Below are 16,801 nucleotides of genomic sequence, written 5' to 3'. Positions count from 1 at the left end.
ACCTACCTTGATATCTTAAAATCCCATCACCACCAATTTCAAATGCCATCACCTTCTATTGACCAACATCTTTCCTAATTTGCATCAAGATGGGTTCTTCGACCTATTTTTCCTTAACTTCAGCACATAGGGAAGATTTAGCTATCTCATGAAAAATTACTCCTCCATCTTTTGAATCTATAAGTCAAACACCTAGATTTGCGAGCCGGTGAATATCTTTCACCATCTCCCTTTTTCTTTCCTCAACATGAGAAAGACTGCCCATAGGTAATCTGCTGAGGGCATCGTCCACCAAATTTGCCTTGACCGAATGATAGTCCTGGCTCATGTCATAATCCTTCAACAGTTCCAACCAATGCCTCTTTCTAAGATTTAGTTCTTTTTGCGAGAAAACATACTATAAAATTTTATGGTCAGTGAAAATATCAATGTGTACCCCATATAGATAATGTTGCCAAATTTTAAGTGCAAACACCACAGCCACTAACTCCAAGTCAGGAGTGGGATAATTTTTCTCGTGCACCTTTAACTGCCTAGATTCATAAGCTACCACCTTATCATGCTGCATAAGTACATATCCAAGTCCCACCCGAGATACATCACAGTACACAACAAAACCCTTTGTACCTTCGGGAAAGGTTAAAACATGCACATTATACAATTTGTCCTTAAATATCTCAAAGTTATTCTCACAAAAGTTAGACCACACAAATTTCACCTTTTCCTGTGTCAACCTGGTAAGTGGAGCAGCTATGGAAGAAAAAAATTTTGTGAACCTTCTGTAATATCCTGCCAAACCCAATAAGCTCCAGATATCAATTTGAGTCATGGGTCTAGGCCATTTTCTCACTGCCTCAACCTTTTGGGGGTCCACCTTAATCCCTTCACTAGAAACAATGTGACCAAGGAAAGCAATAGCTCTAAGCCAAAACTCACACTTGCAAAAATTTGCATTCAACTTATGATCTTTGAGGGTCTGAAGGATGGTTCGGAGGTGACTGGTATGATCTTCCTCATTCTTAGAGTAAACCAAAATGTCGTCAATAATGGATCTAAAAACTGACGAAACACCCTATTCATTAGGTCCATGAAAGCTGTAGGGGCGTTAGTCAATTTGAAGGACATGACTAAGAATTCATAATGTCCAAATCGAGTTCAGAAAGCTGTTTTGGGAATATCGGCCTCCCTAACCTTTAACTAATGATATCCCGAACGAAGGTCTATCTTTGAGAAACACTTAGCACCCTGAAGTTGGTCAAAGAGACCATCAATTCTAGTAAGAGGGTATTTTTTCTTAACAGTGACCTTATTCAGCTGACGGTAGTCTATACACATACAGAGGAAACCATCTTTCTTACGCATAAAGAGTACAGATGCACCCCAGGGAGAAACACTAGGATGGATAAAGCCCTTGTCAAGAAGATCTTTTAACTATTCTTTCAACTCTTTTAATTCTACGGGAGCCATTTTGTATGGTGGGATAGAAATAGGATGAGTTTCCGGAAACAAGTCAATGCCAAAATTTATCTCTTTATCAGGTGCTATCCTCGGGAGATCATCAGGAAAAACTTATGAAAACTCATTACTAGGGGGGACAGACTGGAGAGAAGTACTATCAGTATTAGAATCTTTTACCCGAATCAGACGATACAAATAGCGCTTAGATATAAGTTTACGGGCTTTGAGATAAGAGATAAATTTCCCCTAAGGTGCTAACGAATACCTCTCCCACTCTATCACTAGTTCATTCGAAAAGGAGAAAGTGACTTTTCGAGTTGTACAATATAGTGTGGCATAGCATGAATAGAGCCAATCCATCCCTAAAATAGCATCAAAATCAACCATATCAAGCTCTACAAGGTATGCCACAGTATCATAATTATAGACAGACACAACACAATTTTTGTACACCCTCCTAGACACAACGAAGTCACCAACAGAAGTAGAAACAGAGAAGGGTTCCATAATATTTTTGGGCTCAAAGCCAAAATTGACTGCCACATATGGGGTCACATAAGACAAAGTAGAGCCGGCATCAAGTAACACATACATATCATAGGAGAAAATTTGTAACATACCCGTGACCACATCTGGTAAAACCTCTATATCCTGGCAATTATTCAGAGCATATAACTGGTTGCGATCACTTCCGATGGGTGAAGTACTACCTTTGGAAAGTGGCGGGGGCACTGAGGAGTTGGCTTGGTACTTGGAACCACCGAAGTTCCTCCTAGAGGATGGATAATCTCTCTTAAAATGGCCCGACTAACCACAAGTATAGCACACCAACCTTCCCGACTAACACCTCCCTAGGTGATACTTACCACAAGTCTTATATCGTGGAAAAGTCTGATATGGATGAGCTGCACAACCTTGGGAATAGGTACCTTGCATTTCTAATCCATTATTAGGCTGGAAATTTTGAAATCGATGATCAACTGGAAGTCTGAGTGTTGGGGAACTGGTGGATGATTGAGTATTACTCCAAAACTTTTTATTTGGCCACCTGTTACCCCAATTACCTCCTTGCTGCTGACTGTAGCTCTAGTATATAGATCTAGCCCTCTTGACCTGCCTGTCTTTCTCTCTTGCCTCTGTCGTTCTCTTTTTTTGCTCTTCAATTTTTTGCATATGAACTGACAGCCTAGAGAAATCTATATCACTGTTCAGCGTTTCCCCTTTGCACTCTAACACCAAGTCATTTGAGAGACCGGACGCAAACTTTATTATACGGGCCTTTATGTTACCTGCTAATTCCAGAGCATAACGGGATAACTGGTTGAATTTTAGGGTGTACTCCTTGACGCTCATCTTCCCCTATTTCAAATTCATGAACTCTTCAGCCTTAGACTCCCTCAACTCCAAGGGAAAGAATCACTCCAGAAAATCTTCCACAAATTTATCCCGCGCAGAAGGCTCAGCATTATTTCCCCTCGAATCTTCCCATTCGTTGTACCATTGATTGGTCACATCCTTCAGCTGATAGGCCACTATTTCAACTCCTTCCACTTTATTCCCATGCATCACCTAAAAAATTTTCTCCAACTCATTAACGAACCCTTGTGGGTCCTCCTTGACCTTTGTACCCATAAAATTAGGTAGTTTCAGTCTCATAAACAGACCAACCTGTGTAGTCTCAGATGCACTAGATGCAAACCCAACATCTTCAGACTGTTGATCCTGGGAAGCCACTAACTGGGCTATCATATGTATCGACTATCTGAACTTTACATTCGATACTTCTTTCTAAGGAGGTTGAGTGCAGTTAGTACCAGACCAAGGAGCCCTAGGTGCCCTGAGTGTGCTAGTTTATACAAGAGGGACTGCCGGAGTAACAACAAACTCAGGAGTTTGAGCCCTATTACGTGTCCTCATCCCATAGCTAGGATGAACATCTTAAGTTTGGGCATTCTATTCATTGGAGAGACGAGGAGGCATGATGACTTTCTGAAACATAAGAAATCATTAATTAGAGAACATACAGACTCTATAATATGAACTAAATCATGAAAGAAGATAGATATTCCTAAACTTCTTGTAGCCTTCCATTTATAAGTATGGCACGCTACACACCCATAAATAGGACTCTACTCAATGCGAATTCGCAGACACCCTGGGACCATAAACCGTGCTTTGATACCAAGTTTTTCATGACCCAAACTAGGGTCCTAACTATGACGAGCATCCCGAACCATGAAGGCCTGAGAGCTCTTCTATATCTGGTAATCATGCACAAAATTTACAATAATACCAGAGAAATATGGAAATAAACAAATGGAATCATAGTCATGCACTGAGTTCAACATAACAATACAGAACAAAATCAATAAGTATCTAGAAAATATTTATCTCAGTCTGCGAAATCTCTAATATATCAGAATATTATAACTTGTCTAAGACTGGGACAAGACCCCCAGTCAGACCCAAAACTAAAATGAAATAATAATGTTCTAAAAATAGGCCATCTAAAATAAAGAAGGCTCACCGACTGCACACTTTTGTCTGATAGATCTACGGCTTAGCGGGGCCTCTAGACTGAGCCTCAAACACTGAAATATAGGGGGTCAATACAAACATACTGGTATGCAGAGCAACCCAAAATAATGTGTTTACTTATATATAACATAGATGAGAGCAAATCTAAAGTATCATGCATAAAATAGTTAAAAATACATAGGTGATTTCAATGATCTTAAAATGATTTTGACAATGCAGTTCAAATCTTTGTATTACTTCTAAGTTAGGTGATATGCCCTGCAATTCTACAACCCCACGGGCTATATGGATTCCACCCTTGACTCCGCGATCAAGTCCCCAACCCAAGTTTGCCGCAATAGTTGGAGTTTCTGATTCTGATTTCGATATACCACAGGGCACTAGGCCAGTGTATAATCTCTATTGGGGATACAATAAACCGCATTAGCAAAACACAATTTAGAGCAATGAATTTTCTGAACTCATGCCTTCTATGGGTAACCACCTAACATCTCTTAAGCCCATTTTAACCTTTTCTGAGCAATCATCATTCAAAACTTACATTCTGAATATATAAGTAAAATATGACTTCTATTATGTTTTGAATCTGTTATGGCATTATCTGGGTTGGTGTCATCACACCAAGACTTGCAAGTCATATTTATGAGCTATAAAATATCATAGTAAAGTCTCTTCTTCCAAGCATAAGGTTTGGACCACCATACTTCTAACAATTTACGAAAATTCATACTTCAAAACATTTATCAAATTATGCAAAGATCACTCTTTTCAATATTTCAACAAACATGTGGTGGTCATGAAGTTTGTGACAAAATATGCAACTCTTTTGCTATATATCTTCAACATTTATCAACATGTAAAATCACCCTCTCCTCAATTCAAAACTATAATCAAGTCATAAACAATAATCAAGATATTTGTATCTTGCTTCTCTAAATGCAATTTAAATGGCTCATAACGTACGAAAACAAAAGGCTTAGTAACAAGAGAGGAGTTATAATTGTTCATACTTTCAATTAAACATTCAATCTCAATTTAATACATATGTATATATGAGTACAAATCAATTTAGGGGAAAAGCCTCAAGACCAAAACAATAATATCATTTAAAGAGTGCATAATGCATAATTACAAATGCAAACTCCAAAACCCCTTTATAAATTTATGATCTTTATAACTTTAAACCTTGTTCAATGTGTTTTTAACAAGCCCATGTATTTTATGAAAACCCCACGTACCTTAGATTACAAGGTTTAAAGAGTAGAACTCGAATCTTGATTCGTTCCTTGGAAATCTTGGACTTAAGAAGTGATTTTCTTGATTTCTTGTTCTTGGAGGAAACCCTAGTTTGATCTTATTTTATAGAGTAAAAAGAGGATTTTGATGTTGTATAACTGATAATGATTTACTAATAATGTTTAGGGTGTAATTTATTTCATGGAAAAGGTTTTTGGAAAGGTTGATGGGCTGTCATTCAAGTGATAAGCTATCACCTAGGTCATCAGTTTTGGGATGGATTTTACCACTTTCTGCCCTAGGCTGATGACTGGGGCTGATAGTCCGACGCCTAGTTGATAGGTCGTCAGCCTCGTCATCAAATTTTTGCAGAAAGATACATTGAAGTAAAATGAGCATAACTTTCTACTCCAATATCGAGTTAAGGTAAAAATAGTTGCATTGGAAAGAAGACTCAAATACCTTTCATTTGATATATAGTAGACCCTCTTATTCAATATATACAAAAAGTTATGGTCGATTGAAATTGATCCAAGTTGAAACGCTCACCAAAACTCAATAGATAGGAAGGTTTTGGAATATTTACACGTAGGAATGACGGTTTACATTCTAGCCTAAAATGTGGGTTGTTGCATACTCATAATATAAACATACGATTATAGTTTATGTGGGAAAAAACATAAAGAGAAGGTTGTTACAGAATCAAAGGAGAAGTTTCACTTTTCATTGAAATATGTTGGTTGTAGATAATGTGGAAAGATTTTTGAAATTTGTATTTGAGATGCATAACTGTCTTAAAATCTCAATATATATATTTGTTCTCTTTTTATGTAACAATGAAAATAAAACCTCTTTTGTAACACCCCGCACTTTCAGGCTAAAGTTTGAACTGTCTTTTCTACGCATATAGACCTGAACCCAATTATTCTTTGTTAATCAATGTGTGATGATCAATCCTATAGCGTGTGAATACCTTTTTTACATAGATTGAGGTCACAAAAATTCCTAACTTAAAGACGAGTTGAAAACTCTTCTATCGATTAAGTTTTGGTGAACGTCTCAACTTGGGTCAACTTCCATCAATCATAACTTCTTGTATATAAAGATTTAGAAGGCCTCCCATGTATCAAATGAATGGTCATTGAGTCTTTTTTCCAATGCATTTGGTTTCACCTTAATCCTATATTGGAGCGAAAAGTTATGCTCATTTTACTTCAGCATGTTTGTCTATCAACAAAGTGACGATCTGAGTTGATAGGTCATCACCTAAGTGACGACCTATCAGTCAAGTCGTCACCCCAAACCAGTAAGCCATTATTTTCAGCTTCTAAGTGACGACCTGAGCTGATAGGCCATCACCTAAGTGATGACCAATCAGCCCAAGTCGTCACCCAAGATCAGCAACTCATAAAATCAGCTTTTGAGTGACGACTTGGTGTGAAAGGTCATCATTTGGTTGATGAACTATCAACCAAGGTCGTCACCCTTGAAATTGAAAATTTTTTATTTGAATCTAGAAGGGTATTTTGGTATTTTTCCCACCCCAAATTTCTCCTACCTGATTTAAATCATCCAAAACATGTTATACTCCATCCTTTATCATTTTTAAAACATCTCAGATCCTCTCCATTCTCAAAAACAAGAGAAATTAGGGTTTCCATCAAAGATCAAGAATCAGTCCTTACATTCAAGATTTCCAAGAAATACATCAAGATTCGAGTTCTACTCTCTATACTAAGTAATCTATGGAACGTGGGGTTTTCCTAAACTATATGGTCATGGTAAAATCATTTTGATAATGTTTAAATGTTGAGAAATCATGAATTTGCAATGGGTTTTGAATTTACATTTACAATTGTGCATTGTGAAATCCTTTTGATGATAATGTTTTGGTCTTGAGGCGTTTTATCCTATATTAGATCTATACTTGTATAGAAGTATGTAAGTATTTTTAATTTCTAATGTTGAATTGAGAGGATGAACAATTAAAATCCCTTTCTTGTTGTAAAGCCTCTTGTTTTCATATGTTATGAATTATTTAATTGCATATTAAGAAGCATGATTCAAATGTCTTTACTATTGTATAAGCCTTGATTTTGGATATGAACTAAAGAGAGGGTTATTCTTGATAATATAAATGAAAAGTATTGATTCAGAGAGATTACATGGTTTGTTACAAATACTTGACCACCACATGTTTGTTGAAATATTGAAAAGAGAAAATCCATGCATAGTTTGAAATATGTTCTGAAAATAAGAACTCTCTTGCATTGTTAAATATTTTTAGTGGTCAACTGAACCGATTAGATTGAAGGAACTATTGTATATTATTATATGGATTAAACATACAACTTGCAAGTCTTGGTATGACGATACCGAAATCAGACGGTGCCATAATAGACTTAGAACAAAATAGAAGTCAAATTTCAATTAAATTTTCAAAATTTGAGTTTTGAAAGATGCATATTCATAAAAGGTTAAAAATGGGCTTAAGAGATATTAAGTGGTTACCCGAAGAAGGTACGAGTTCAAAAAACTCATTTTCCGAAATCGTGTTTTGCCAATACGAGTTATTGTGTCCCCTAGAGGGGTTATACGTTGGCCTATTGCCCTATAGCTTATCAGACTCAGACACTCCAACCCTTGCAGCAAATTTGGGTTTGGGACTTACCCGTCGAGTCAATGACGGATTTCATATAGCCCATGGAATATCAGACTTATAGGGTGTGCCACCTAGCTCAAACGTAAGACAAAGAGTGAGTCGTGGTTTCAAAGAAATGTTTCAAAGTCTTTGAAGTCTGCCCATGCGTTTTCATATATTATATGTAAAATATTTTATGAATTTCTCTCACTTATGTTATATATAAATACATTACTTTGGATTGCTCTGCGTACCAGTACATCTGTATTGACCCCCTATATTTCAGGATCTTAGGCTTAGCCCCGGGGGCCACTAAGTTGTAGATTGATTGGTCAGAGATTTGCATGGTCCGATTTGGGGCCTTGTCCCAGTCTTCAGACAGAGGTTATTTTCAGTTTGTAGAGATTTTGTAGACTAGAGTTAGATGTTTTTTATCTTTATGAACTCATTTCAATATTGAGTAGTTTGAAATAAAAGTTGACCATGATTCTGTTTTGTTATATATTTCCGTATTTCCTCTTAGTTTATGAATGGTTTATACGATTCCAAGTTAGAACGGGTGCTCGGGCCTTCATGGTTCGGGATGTCTGTCACGGCCAGGGCCTCGATTCGGATCATGACATCTTTAATGTGGCAATTTCTTTTTAGATTTTACTTTTTGAAACGTTGAAACATTAGTCCAGTATAGTAACGTGATTTCTAAATTCCACAGATGTTAGTTACCTCATTAAAACGTAGTCCATTCACTCTACCTGATAGTCATGATCTCTAGTTTTCACTAATGGAGTGATGGTACCTCATATAAACATGTTCCATTTACTCTACGTGGTTGTCATAAATTTTAATTTTCACTCATGGTACCACACAGAAACTTGTTCCATTTAATATACTCATGATTTATAGTTTTCACTCTTGGTACCTCATATAAAACATTCAGAAATGTACTTAACAAACCGCAAAATATCCATGAGACCTTTGAAAATACACCAAAAGAAATTACTCATGTAAAAGGCTTTAATATTGCTACAAAATAAGAAGAAAAAATGAATAAATTTCAAACCCCTGCTATTAATTTTCATAATATAGTCAATCTAATTGCCCTATTGAACTACTCACACCCCTCCCTACCATCTGGACGTAACTTCCTCATACTATAGAAGGAGAAAATGGAATTTATTTCAGATTTGTAGCATGCAAACCTTACCATTTTGATAGAAGTTCATCATATATTCAATGTAACTGTCCTATTGTATTACCCACAACCCTATCGTCTCAGCATGACTTCCTCATATAGAACAACATGCGTCAACTATTGTTTCTCCATGAAACGACTATGCTGATGCTCAAACTTTTTAGTTAGCATCTGGATATACTAAGTAAATTGAGCAGGGATGTATTCAATAGAATAGCAGAAAAGAAACATAATTTTGCATCAGGTAATCACGAAAAGCACCAGGATGGCCTGATGGGCTTAAATCCGAAGAAAAAAAACGTCAATTGCCTTGCATAATAGACAAATTGAGCTTATTTTTGCAGCAAAGTAAGTCATGGGGACAATATTTAAAGAACAACCATAAGGAGGGACACTCAAGTGCAAAAACTTGAAGTTATAGTTCCATTTTTAACATTAATTTGGGAAAGAAAGAAGTATGAGCTATTGGAGAGAGGCCGGAAAGAGATAATACGTTTGATTTTGGATAAGTCCTCTGTACATCCTATTTGCAAGTTTAACTTTTACATGATGTAAATTAGTATATTGAAACATGTATTTGGTGTATCATTTGAACCATGGCATGATTAATTCACATGTTCTGTTATTTTGCAGAGAGAAAGAGATCACTATACCTTTGGAATTGGCCAAAGTTCAAAAAGTCAACTTCTACTTAAACAAAGCCCCACGTGGTGTGACGGGTCAAATTTCTCCGGCAATGAACTTGACTGATAGTTCGGCCATTCAATCCACCGCAGGCTAGAAGGAAGACAAGTGACAGTGCTTTCAGAGAAAATAGTTTTATGAACTATCAACACCTGTAAGCTTTGCATCCTCTTGAATACCTTGCTATGATTTACATGATCATCTTCAAAATGATAACCTTTTGGGATCCATAGGCTTTCCACCTTTTTTTGCTTTCTGTAAACAAAGAAGTATATATTTATTTTTCATGGAATTTTTAAGAAAAAATTAAGCAGAAAAAACTCGGTGTAACGAAGTCACAATATTAAGAGTTCTTAAATTATAGATTTTTTTTTTTGAAATATTCTTACCATCTTTCCAATAAAAAGGTCATGAACCTCCTCAGTAAGCCATAGTTTGGTGTTTGTGTATTCTTCCCTGGACACATTTTGACCCATTTGACTTATCAAACTATGCATCTCAAACATGTAGCCATTTCTGATGGACAAGAGAGATTTTTCGATGAGGCGTCTTAGTCCTATCAAGTGAATGCCACAACTCTTAATTATTCGTTCCACCTCATAACTTGGTCTATGATTGTACAAGCAAGCGATATGTAGAAATATTCTCATCTCATCTTTATTCAACCCATCAAGACCAATTTTAAGTTTTCCTAGAATGTCATCATTAGGGATCTTTTTCAACCTATCAATTATGTCTCTAAATTGCTCTTTATTTCGTCCATAAACAGAAGAACCCAAAACTTTAAGAGCTAAAGGGAGTCCATCAGCATACTTCACCACTTCACTTGAAAATTCCTCAAAATCTATCTCCGGAGATTTTCTTTTGAAAGCATGCATGCAAAACAGTTCAAGAGCTTCATTCTCAGATAATAGTAGGACTTCATATACTTTATCCTCCTTCACATGGGTGATTATCAGGTGCTTGTCTATCGCGGTAGTTAAAATTCTACTACCCCTTCCAAACCACTCAGTCCCTCCAACTATAAGCACTAGTTGACTTAGATGGTCTACATTGTCAAGAATAAGAAAAACTTTCTTCCAGCGGAGCTCATTATTTATAATCATGGTTCCATCACGTTCACTAGTTACAACAATCTTTTTCCCCAATAGCTTGCGGATGAAAGTTTTCTGCAGCCATGTTAGTCCCTTTCTCCGGTACATTTCTCCAACATCACCAAGAAAATAATAAGCTTCAAATTGATGATGATATCTCTCATATATAACACTAGCAATTTCTGTCTTACCAATACTGCTCATTCCCCATATTCCAATGGAGCGAACGTCATTGGATTTCATATGTAATAATGAGATTACTTTGTCAATTTGAGTACCCACCAAGCTTTCTGAAACGGGTGAAATAACATTTGGTAATATGTAATCAACAACCTTCTTGATGCAATCTGCCTCATCCCTAAATATTACAATGAAAACAACAACTATTTTAAATCGAACTTTAGAAATCAAAAAGGATTATTATAGAGTTATTTACATTTTGCACGCTAGTGTATGCTCTCTTTTATGATTTATACCTTATTTTACTACTTTAAACAATTTTGCCAAACAATAGACACACTATGTTCTTGAATTACCCACAAGGGCAAAACATGAAATTACAAATAAGTCAAAAAAGGATATATGGTCCAAAGTTAAGGTCAAGAAAAGAAAACACAACAGATCGAAAAAAGCAAAATAAAGAAACCTTACTTGCACTCTTGTAAATGGTACCCTGATATTTTCCCAGCTCGCTTACATGTTTCTCTCCATCTTTGAAGCTTCTCCATGTCATCTTTGTATTTTTCCTCGTGTTGAGAAAACGACTCAGCGAAAGGTGAATTTTGATGGCTTACATAAGATGGGATCACATCATAAAAAATTAGAATCACACTCTGATCCAATTCATTTCGGCACTTTACGATGTGTTCAAGCTCCTCCAAGCGCCATCTTTATGATGCATATGTTGGGATATAAAAGAGAACGTAAAAAACAGAAAGTATTTATTAGAAGTTGTTTGATTAATATATTCTACTTCAGACGATGACAAGGCTACAATCTCTTGCTTCTTTGAACTTCAGGACATAACACCTGAACCAAGAGAGAACACATATCCAGAAGTACTTTTTTTGTCATCCAAACACCCTGCATAATCACTATCAGTGAAACCAAACAATCTAAAATCTGATGTTTTGGAGTACCAAATTCCAAAATCAGTAGTTCCAACAACATATCATAGAATTCGCTTTACAACCCCAAAATGATGCTTTGTTGGGTTATTCATGAATCTGGAAACCACACTAATAGGAAATGCTATGTCGGGACGTGTGTGCGACAAATAATTCAAACCACCAACTATTCTTCTAAAGCATTGAGCATCCGCCAATCCTGTACCATCATCAGATATGAGTTTCTCATTTACATTCATAGGAGTAGAAGCTATCTTACACCCCAACATATTAAATTTCCTAAGAAGATCAATTGCATATTTTCTTTGCGAGACAAAAATACCATCTAAACTTTGTTTAATCTCAAGACCAAGAAAATATTGCAACAATCCCAAGTCTGTCATTTCAAACTTTTTCATCATGAAAGACTTAAATTCAGCAACAAGAGATTCACAAGAGCCCATATAAATCATATCATCTACATAAAGACACATCACCAAGAAATCAGTTTTACCTTGCTTCTTCACCTAGAGAGTTGGCTCATTTTTGCTCCTTTCAAATCCATTTCCCAGGAGATAAGAGTTGATCTTGTTATACCATGCCCACGGGGCTTGCTTTAGGCCATATAAGGCCTTTTTCAACCTGTACACTTTACTTTCTTGTCCTCTCATAACAAAACTTTCAGGTTGAGAAACATAAACTTTTTCCTCTAGTTCTCCATTTAAGAAGGCAGACTTAACATCAATTGGTAAACTTTCCAAGAGAGTTAAGAAGTAAGAGCTAAGAGATTTCTCACCATTTCAAAGCGTGCAACGGGAGAGAATGTTTCATCAAAATCAACTCCTTGTTGCTGTTCATATCCTTTTGCAACAAGCCGAGCTTTGTGCTTCTGAACCGATCCATCAATAGAGTACTTTGTGCGATACACCTATTTCAGGCCAATGACGTTCTTTCCTTCTGGTAAATTAACTAATTCCCACGTTTTATTCTTTTCAACATCTTTGATTTCTTCCACCATTGCTTGCTGCCACTCTTCTTTTTCAGCTGCTTCTACATAATAAATGGAATCTGAAACAAGAAGAGAAAATTGACAAGAAGTATATATACTGTTAGAGTATCTGGAATTTGGTTTCCTATCTCTTGTTGATCTTCTAAGTGGACTTGGCTCTGCTGAAGATTCTTCAATTATTTCAGATATTATTGGTGCCAACTTTTCAGCAATAGGTGACTCATGTGCATCATCAAGAAGTAAAGAACCTGTTGGTCCTGAAGTAACTCCATCATTCCAAGACCAACTTCTTGCCTTGTTAAACCTAACATCCCTACTTACAATAACTTTGCCACTCTTCAGGTTATACAATTTATATGCTTTGGACTGAGGACTATAGCCCACAAAAACACATTTTTCTTATTTCACATCAAGTTTGAGACGGGAAGGAGAAGTATCCAAAGCATATGCTAAACAGCCAAAAACTTTTAGATGGCTTACTAGTGGCTTCCTGCCCTTCCAAGCTTTATATGGAGTTCGATTCATGACTACTTTTGTTGGTGAGATATTGATAAGATACACCGCCGTCGTCACTGCTTCTTCCCAAAATTTTATTGGAAGATCTTCTTCTTTCATCATGGTTCGAGCTATTTCAACCACTATTCGATTCTTTCATTCGGCCACTCCATTTTGCTCCGGTGTGCGTGGTGTTGTCAACTCCCTGTGAATGCCATCTTTTTCAAAAAATTCACAAAATTCTTTAGAAGAAAATTCACCGCCTCTATCTGAACGGAGAGCCTTTAAAGAACATCCACTTTGCTTCTCTACAAATACCTTGAATTTCTTGAAATTCTTGAAGGTTTCAGATTTGAACTTCAAGAAATAAACCCAAATCATTCAACTATCATCATCAGTAAACAACAAAAAAATTTCAACTTCCACCTAAGGATTCAATACTCATCAAACCACAAACATCAGCGTGCACCAATTCAAGACAACTTGACGCCCTCCAAGCCTTGTTTACAGGAAATGAGACTCTAATTTGCTTTCTGTAGACACACCCTTCACAGAAATAAAGACCATCAATTTTAGGTAACCCAACAACCATGTTCTTTTGACCCAACAATTTTAGTCCTTTAACATTCAGATGTCCATACCTTAGATGCCATAAACTAGTATTGCTAGATTTCGCAACTAAAGCAGAATTTTGCACACTAGAGACTTCTAAAGGAAACATATGATTTTGTGTCATGGAAATGGTTATAATATTTTGCGCAGATTTATCATCATAAATAGTACAACCATAATCATCAAACAAAATAGAGTAACCACCAGTTATCAATTACTCAACACTTAATAGATTACAAGCCAAATTAGGAACATACTGCACATCATGTAAGAGTTTTACATTACCCTGGGTGGTTTTGATAGCAATTGTACCTTTCCCTTCAACCTTCATTGGATTGTTGTCTCCAAGTCGGACCTTAGTTTTTTTAGATTCGTCAAGTTCTTTAAACAGTGACTTCATTACGGACATATGATTTGAGCACCCACTATCTGTGAACCACACTCCATCAAAACCATCATCAGTATAAGATTGATTATGAATAAATTACTTCCTTCTTCAACTTCCTCTATGAAATTTGCTTGCTTTTGGTCGTCCCTGTGCTTGGTCTAGCAATCAACTTCTATGTGGCCCAACTTCTTGCAATATATGCACATAGTGTTGTTTCTATTTTGACATTGGTTGCCAAATTAGCCTCTTCCTCTGCCGTTTCCATGACCTCGACCTCGGTAACCACCTCGTCCTCTGCCTTAACCACCTGAATATTCTGATTTTCCTTTGTGAAAAGACTCCCCCTTTGCCTGAAAAGCTTTCTCCTCCACCTTTTCATAGGACCTACTAATCCGAACTTCATGGGCTAATAATGAACTTTAATTCATCAAAAGTATAAGTACAAAGGTCCTTAGATTCTTCTATTGTAGCAATAACATGGTCAAAGCCTTTTGTTAGACTTGTCAACACTTTACTTACGACAGTTTCATTATTAACATTTTCACCATATGTTTTCATGTGATTAACAACTCCATACAACCTAGCCATATATTCCTACACAGATTCTTTATCTTTCATGGCCAAATTTTCAAACTCACGACGAAGTGTTTGTAGTTTCACAGTAATTACTTTCTTGTCGCTCAAATAGTCTTGCTTCAGAGTTTCTCATGCTTGGTTGGAGGTTGTTGCAGTTGCAATTCGGGGAAAAATTTCATCATCCAGTGTCAATTGGATGAGAAATAGTTCCTTTGCATCTTTCTTGCGAGTTTCCCGTAGTTGATCGCTAGTTTGAGCCAGTGCCGGATTTGGCTCAACATAACCCGTCTCCACCAAATCCCATAGATCTTGGGACTTGAACATTGTCTTCATTTTGAGGCTTCGGAGATGATATTTTTCCCCTTTATATATTGGAATTAGGGACTGAGAAGATGAGTTGAAACTGTTGCTTGCTATGGACTGCTCTCAATTGCGCTGATTCCAAAAATATTGTTGGGATATAAAAGAGAACATAAAAAGCAGAGAGAGTATTTATCAGAAGTTGTTTGATTGCAATTAAGAAGAGTTGCAGCAGGGCCTATTAAATAGACTTACTAAAAATAAGCAACTAAAAAAATTAGTGGATAAACATGCCCACTACTTCTATCATGCTAACTAACTAACTAAACTAGCACTACTTTTACTAGCTAAAAACTAGGAACTAATTGACAACTTTTGAAGCATTAATCAACAGCATATCTCTTTGAAAATATCACGACCGCAAATCTGGATTCTTCTATGGCTTTCAGTAGTTCATTAGGAATTGATTTTCCAGTTTCCAACCGCTCATCGTCTTTAAAATCATTAACTCCTCTTTGTTCTAAAGCAGTATAGAGATGACTCACAAAGTTCCTATGGGTATCTGGACCTCTAAAACTCAAAAAAAGCGCCATACTTGCTATCTTTTGAAGAAGATGCATGAGACATTTTGAAGAATAATGCTAAAGACTAAAAGGGAAATTCACCGCTTTGGATATATGGTGATAAAATTCTCAGAAATGGGGTTAATAAAGAGCAAGACTTCACTTTTTTCACTAGTCTTAGTCTTTACAAGAAACTTCTTATCATCTTCCTACCAGTATGACTTTTGTGTAAATCATAACAATTGAGAAAGTTGTTGTAGTTAACAAATGAATAACACTGGGGGTTAAACGCTACTATTATTTTAGCATATGCTGGTACAAGCTTGTAAATAGAGAGCTCTATAAATACAATATCTAGTACGACTTCTATATTCTAGGCATTGATACATTTTTTAGAATTAGCATTCAAGGGTGTGGCCTAGTAGTCAATGAAATGGGCTGAGCACCATGATGTCTAAGTTTAAGATCCTAGCGAATACAACACACTAGGTAATTTGTTCCCATCTATTATTTGGCACCTGTTGCTGGTGGGAGGTAACAGGTATTAGTCGAGGTACGCGCAAGCTAGCTTGGACACCATGTTATCAAAAAAAATATATATATTTGAGAATGAAATCAGTTTGTCTGAAGGCATTATATACTTTAAGCTAGTTGATACTGAACATACTCCAATTTACTATTGTTAATAACATCCAAGATGTTTTCACATTTTAAGTCAATGTCTGGTGTGAACTCTTCTTAGCATTACATATTTGTAGTTATATACATTTTTCCACTCTGTAATATGCATTATTCATAGAAAAATCCCATTAATAATCACAAGTAAAAAGAAAGTTGACTTACATGTTTTTTAGATCAATATTTCAAGCCTCCGAAAATTTATCACTCCATCTTTTGAAACTTCTCCAT

The 16,801-nt window shown here is 36.3% G+C and overlaps 1 protein-coding gene across 1 annotated transcript; it reads right to left on the bottom strand.

Moving 5' to 3' along the window:
- Positions 1-3,411: 3,411 nt before the first annotated feature.
- LOC124889736 (TMV resistance protein N-like) lies at positions 3,412-13,576 on the bottom strand. Its single transcript, XM_047401712.1, has 7 exons — positions 13,367-13,576; positions 12,896-13,294; positions 12,746-12,838; positions 11,838-11,926; positions 11,495-11,731; positions 10,139-11,201; positions 3,412-3,447 (listed from the first exon to the last, which is right to left on the bottom strand). The coding sequence occupies exons 1-7, from the start codon at positions 13,574-13,576 to the stop codon at positions 3,412-3,414; spliced, it is 2,127 nt and encodes a 708-aa protein (XP_047257668.1).
- Between the last annotated feature and the right edge of the window lie 3,225 nt (positions 13,577-16,801).

The sequence above is a fragment of the Capsicum annuum genome, chromosome 12, assembly GCF_002878395.1.
Source record: "Capsicum annuum cultivar UCD-10X-F1 chromosome 12, UCD10Xv1.1, whole genome shotgun sequence".
Classification (NCBI taxonomy): domain Eukaryota; kingdom Viridiplantae; phylum Streptophyta; class Magnoliopsida; order Solanales; family Solanaceae; genus Capsicum; species Capsicum annuum.
Note: the sequence above shows the minus strand (reverse complement) of the source record. Positions and strands in the feature narration are given on the sequence as shown.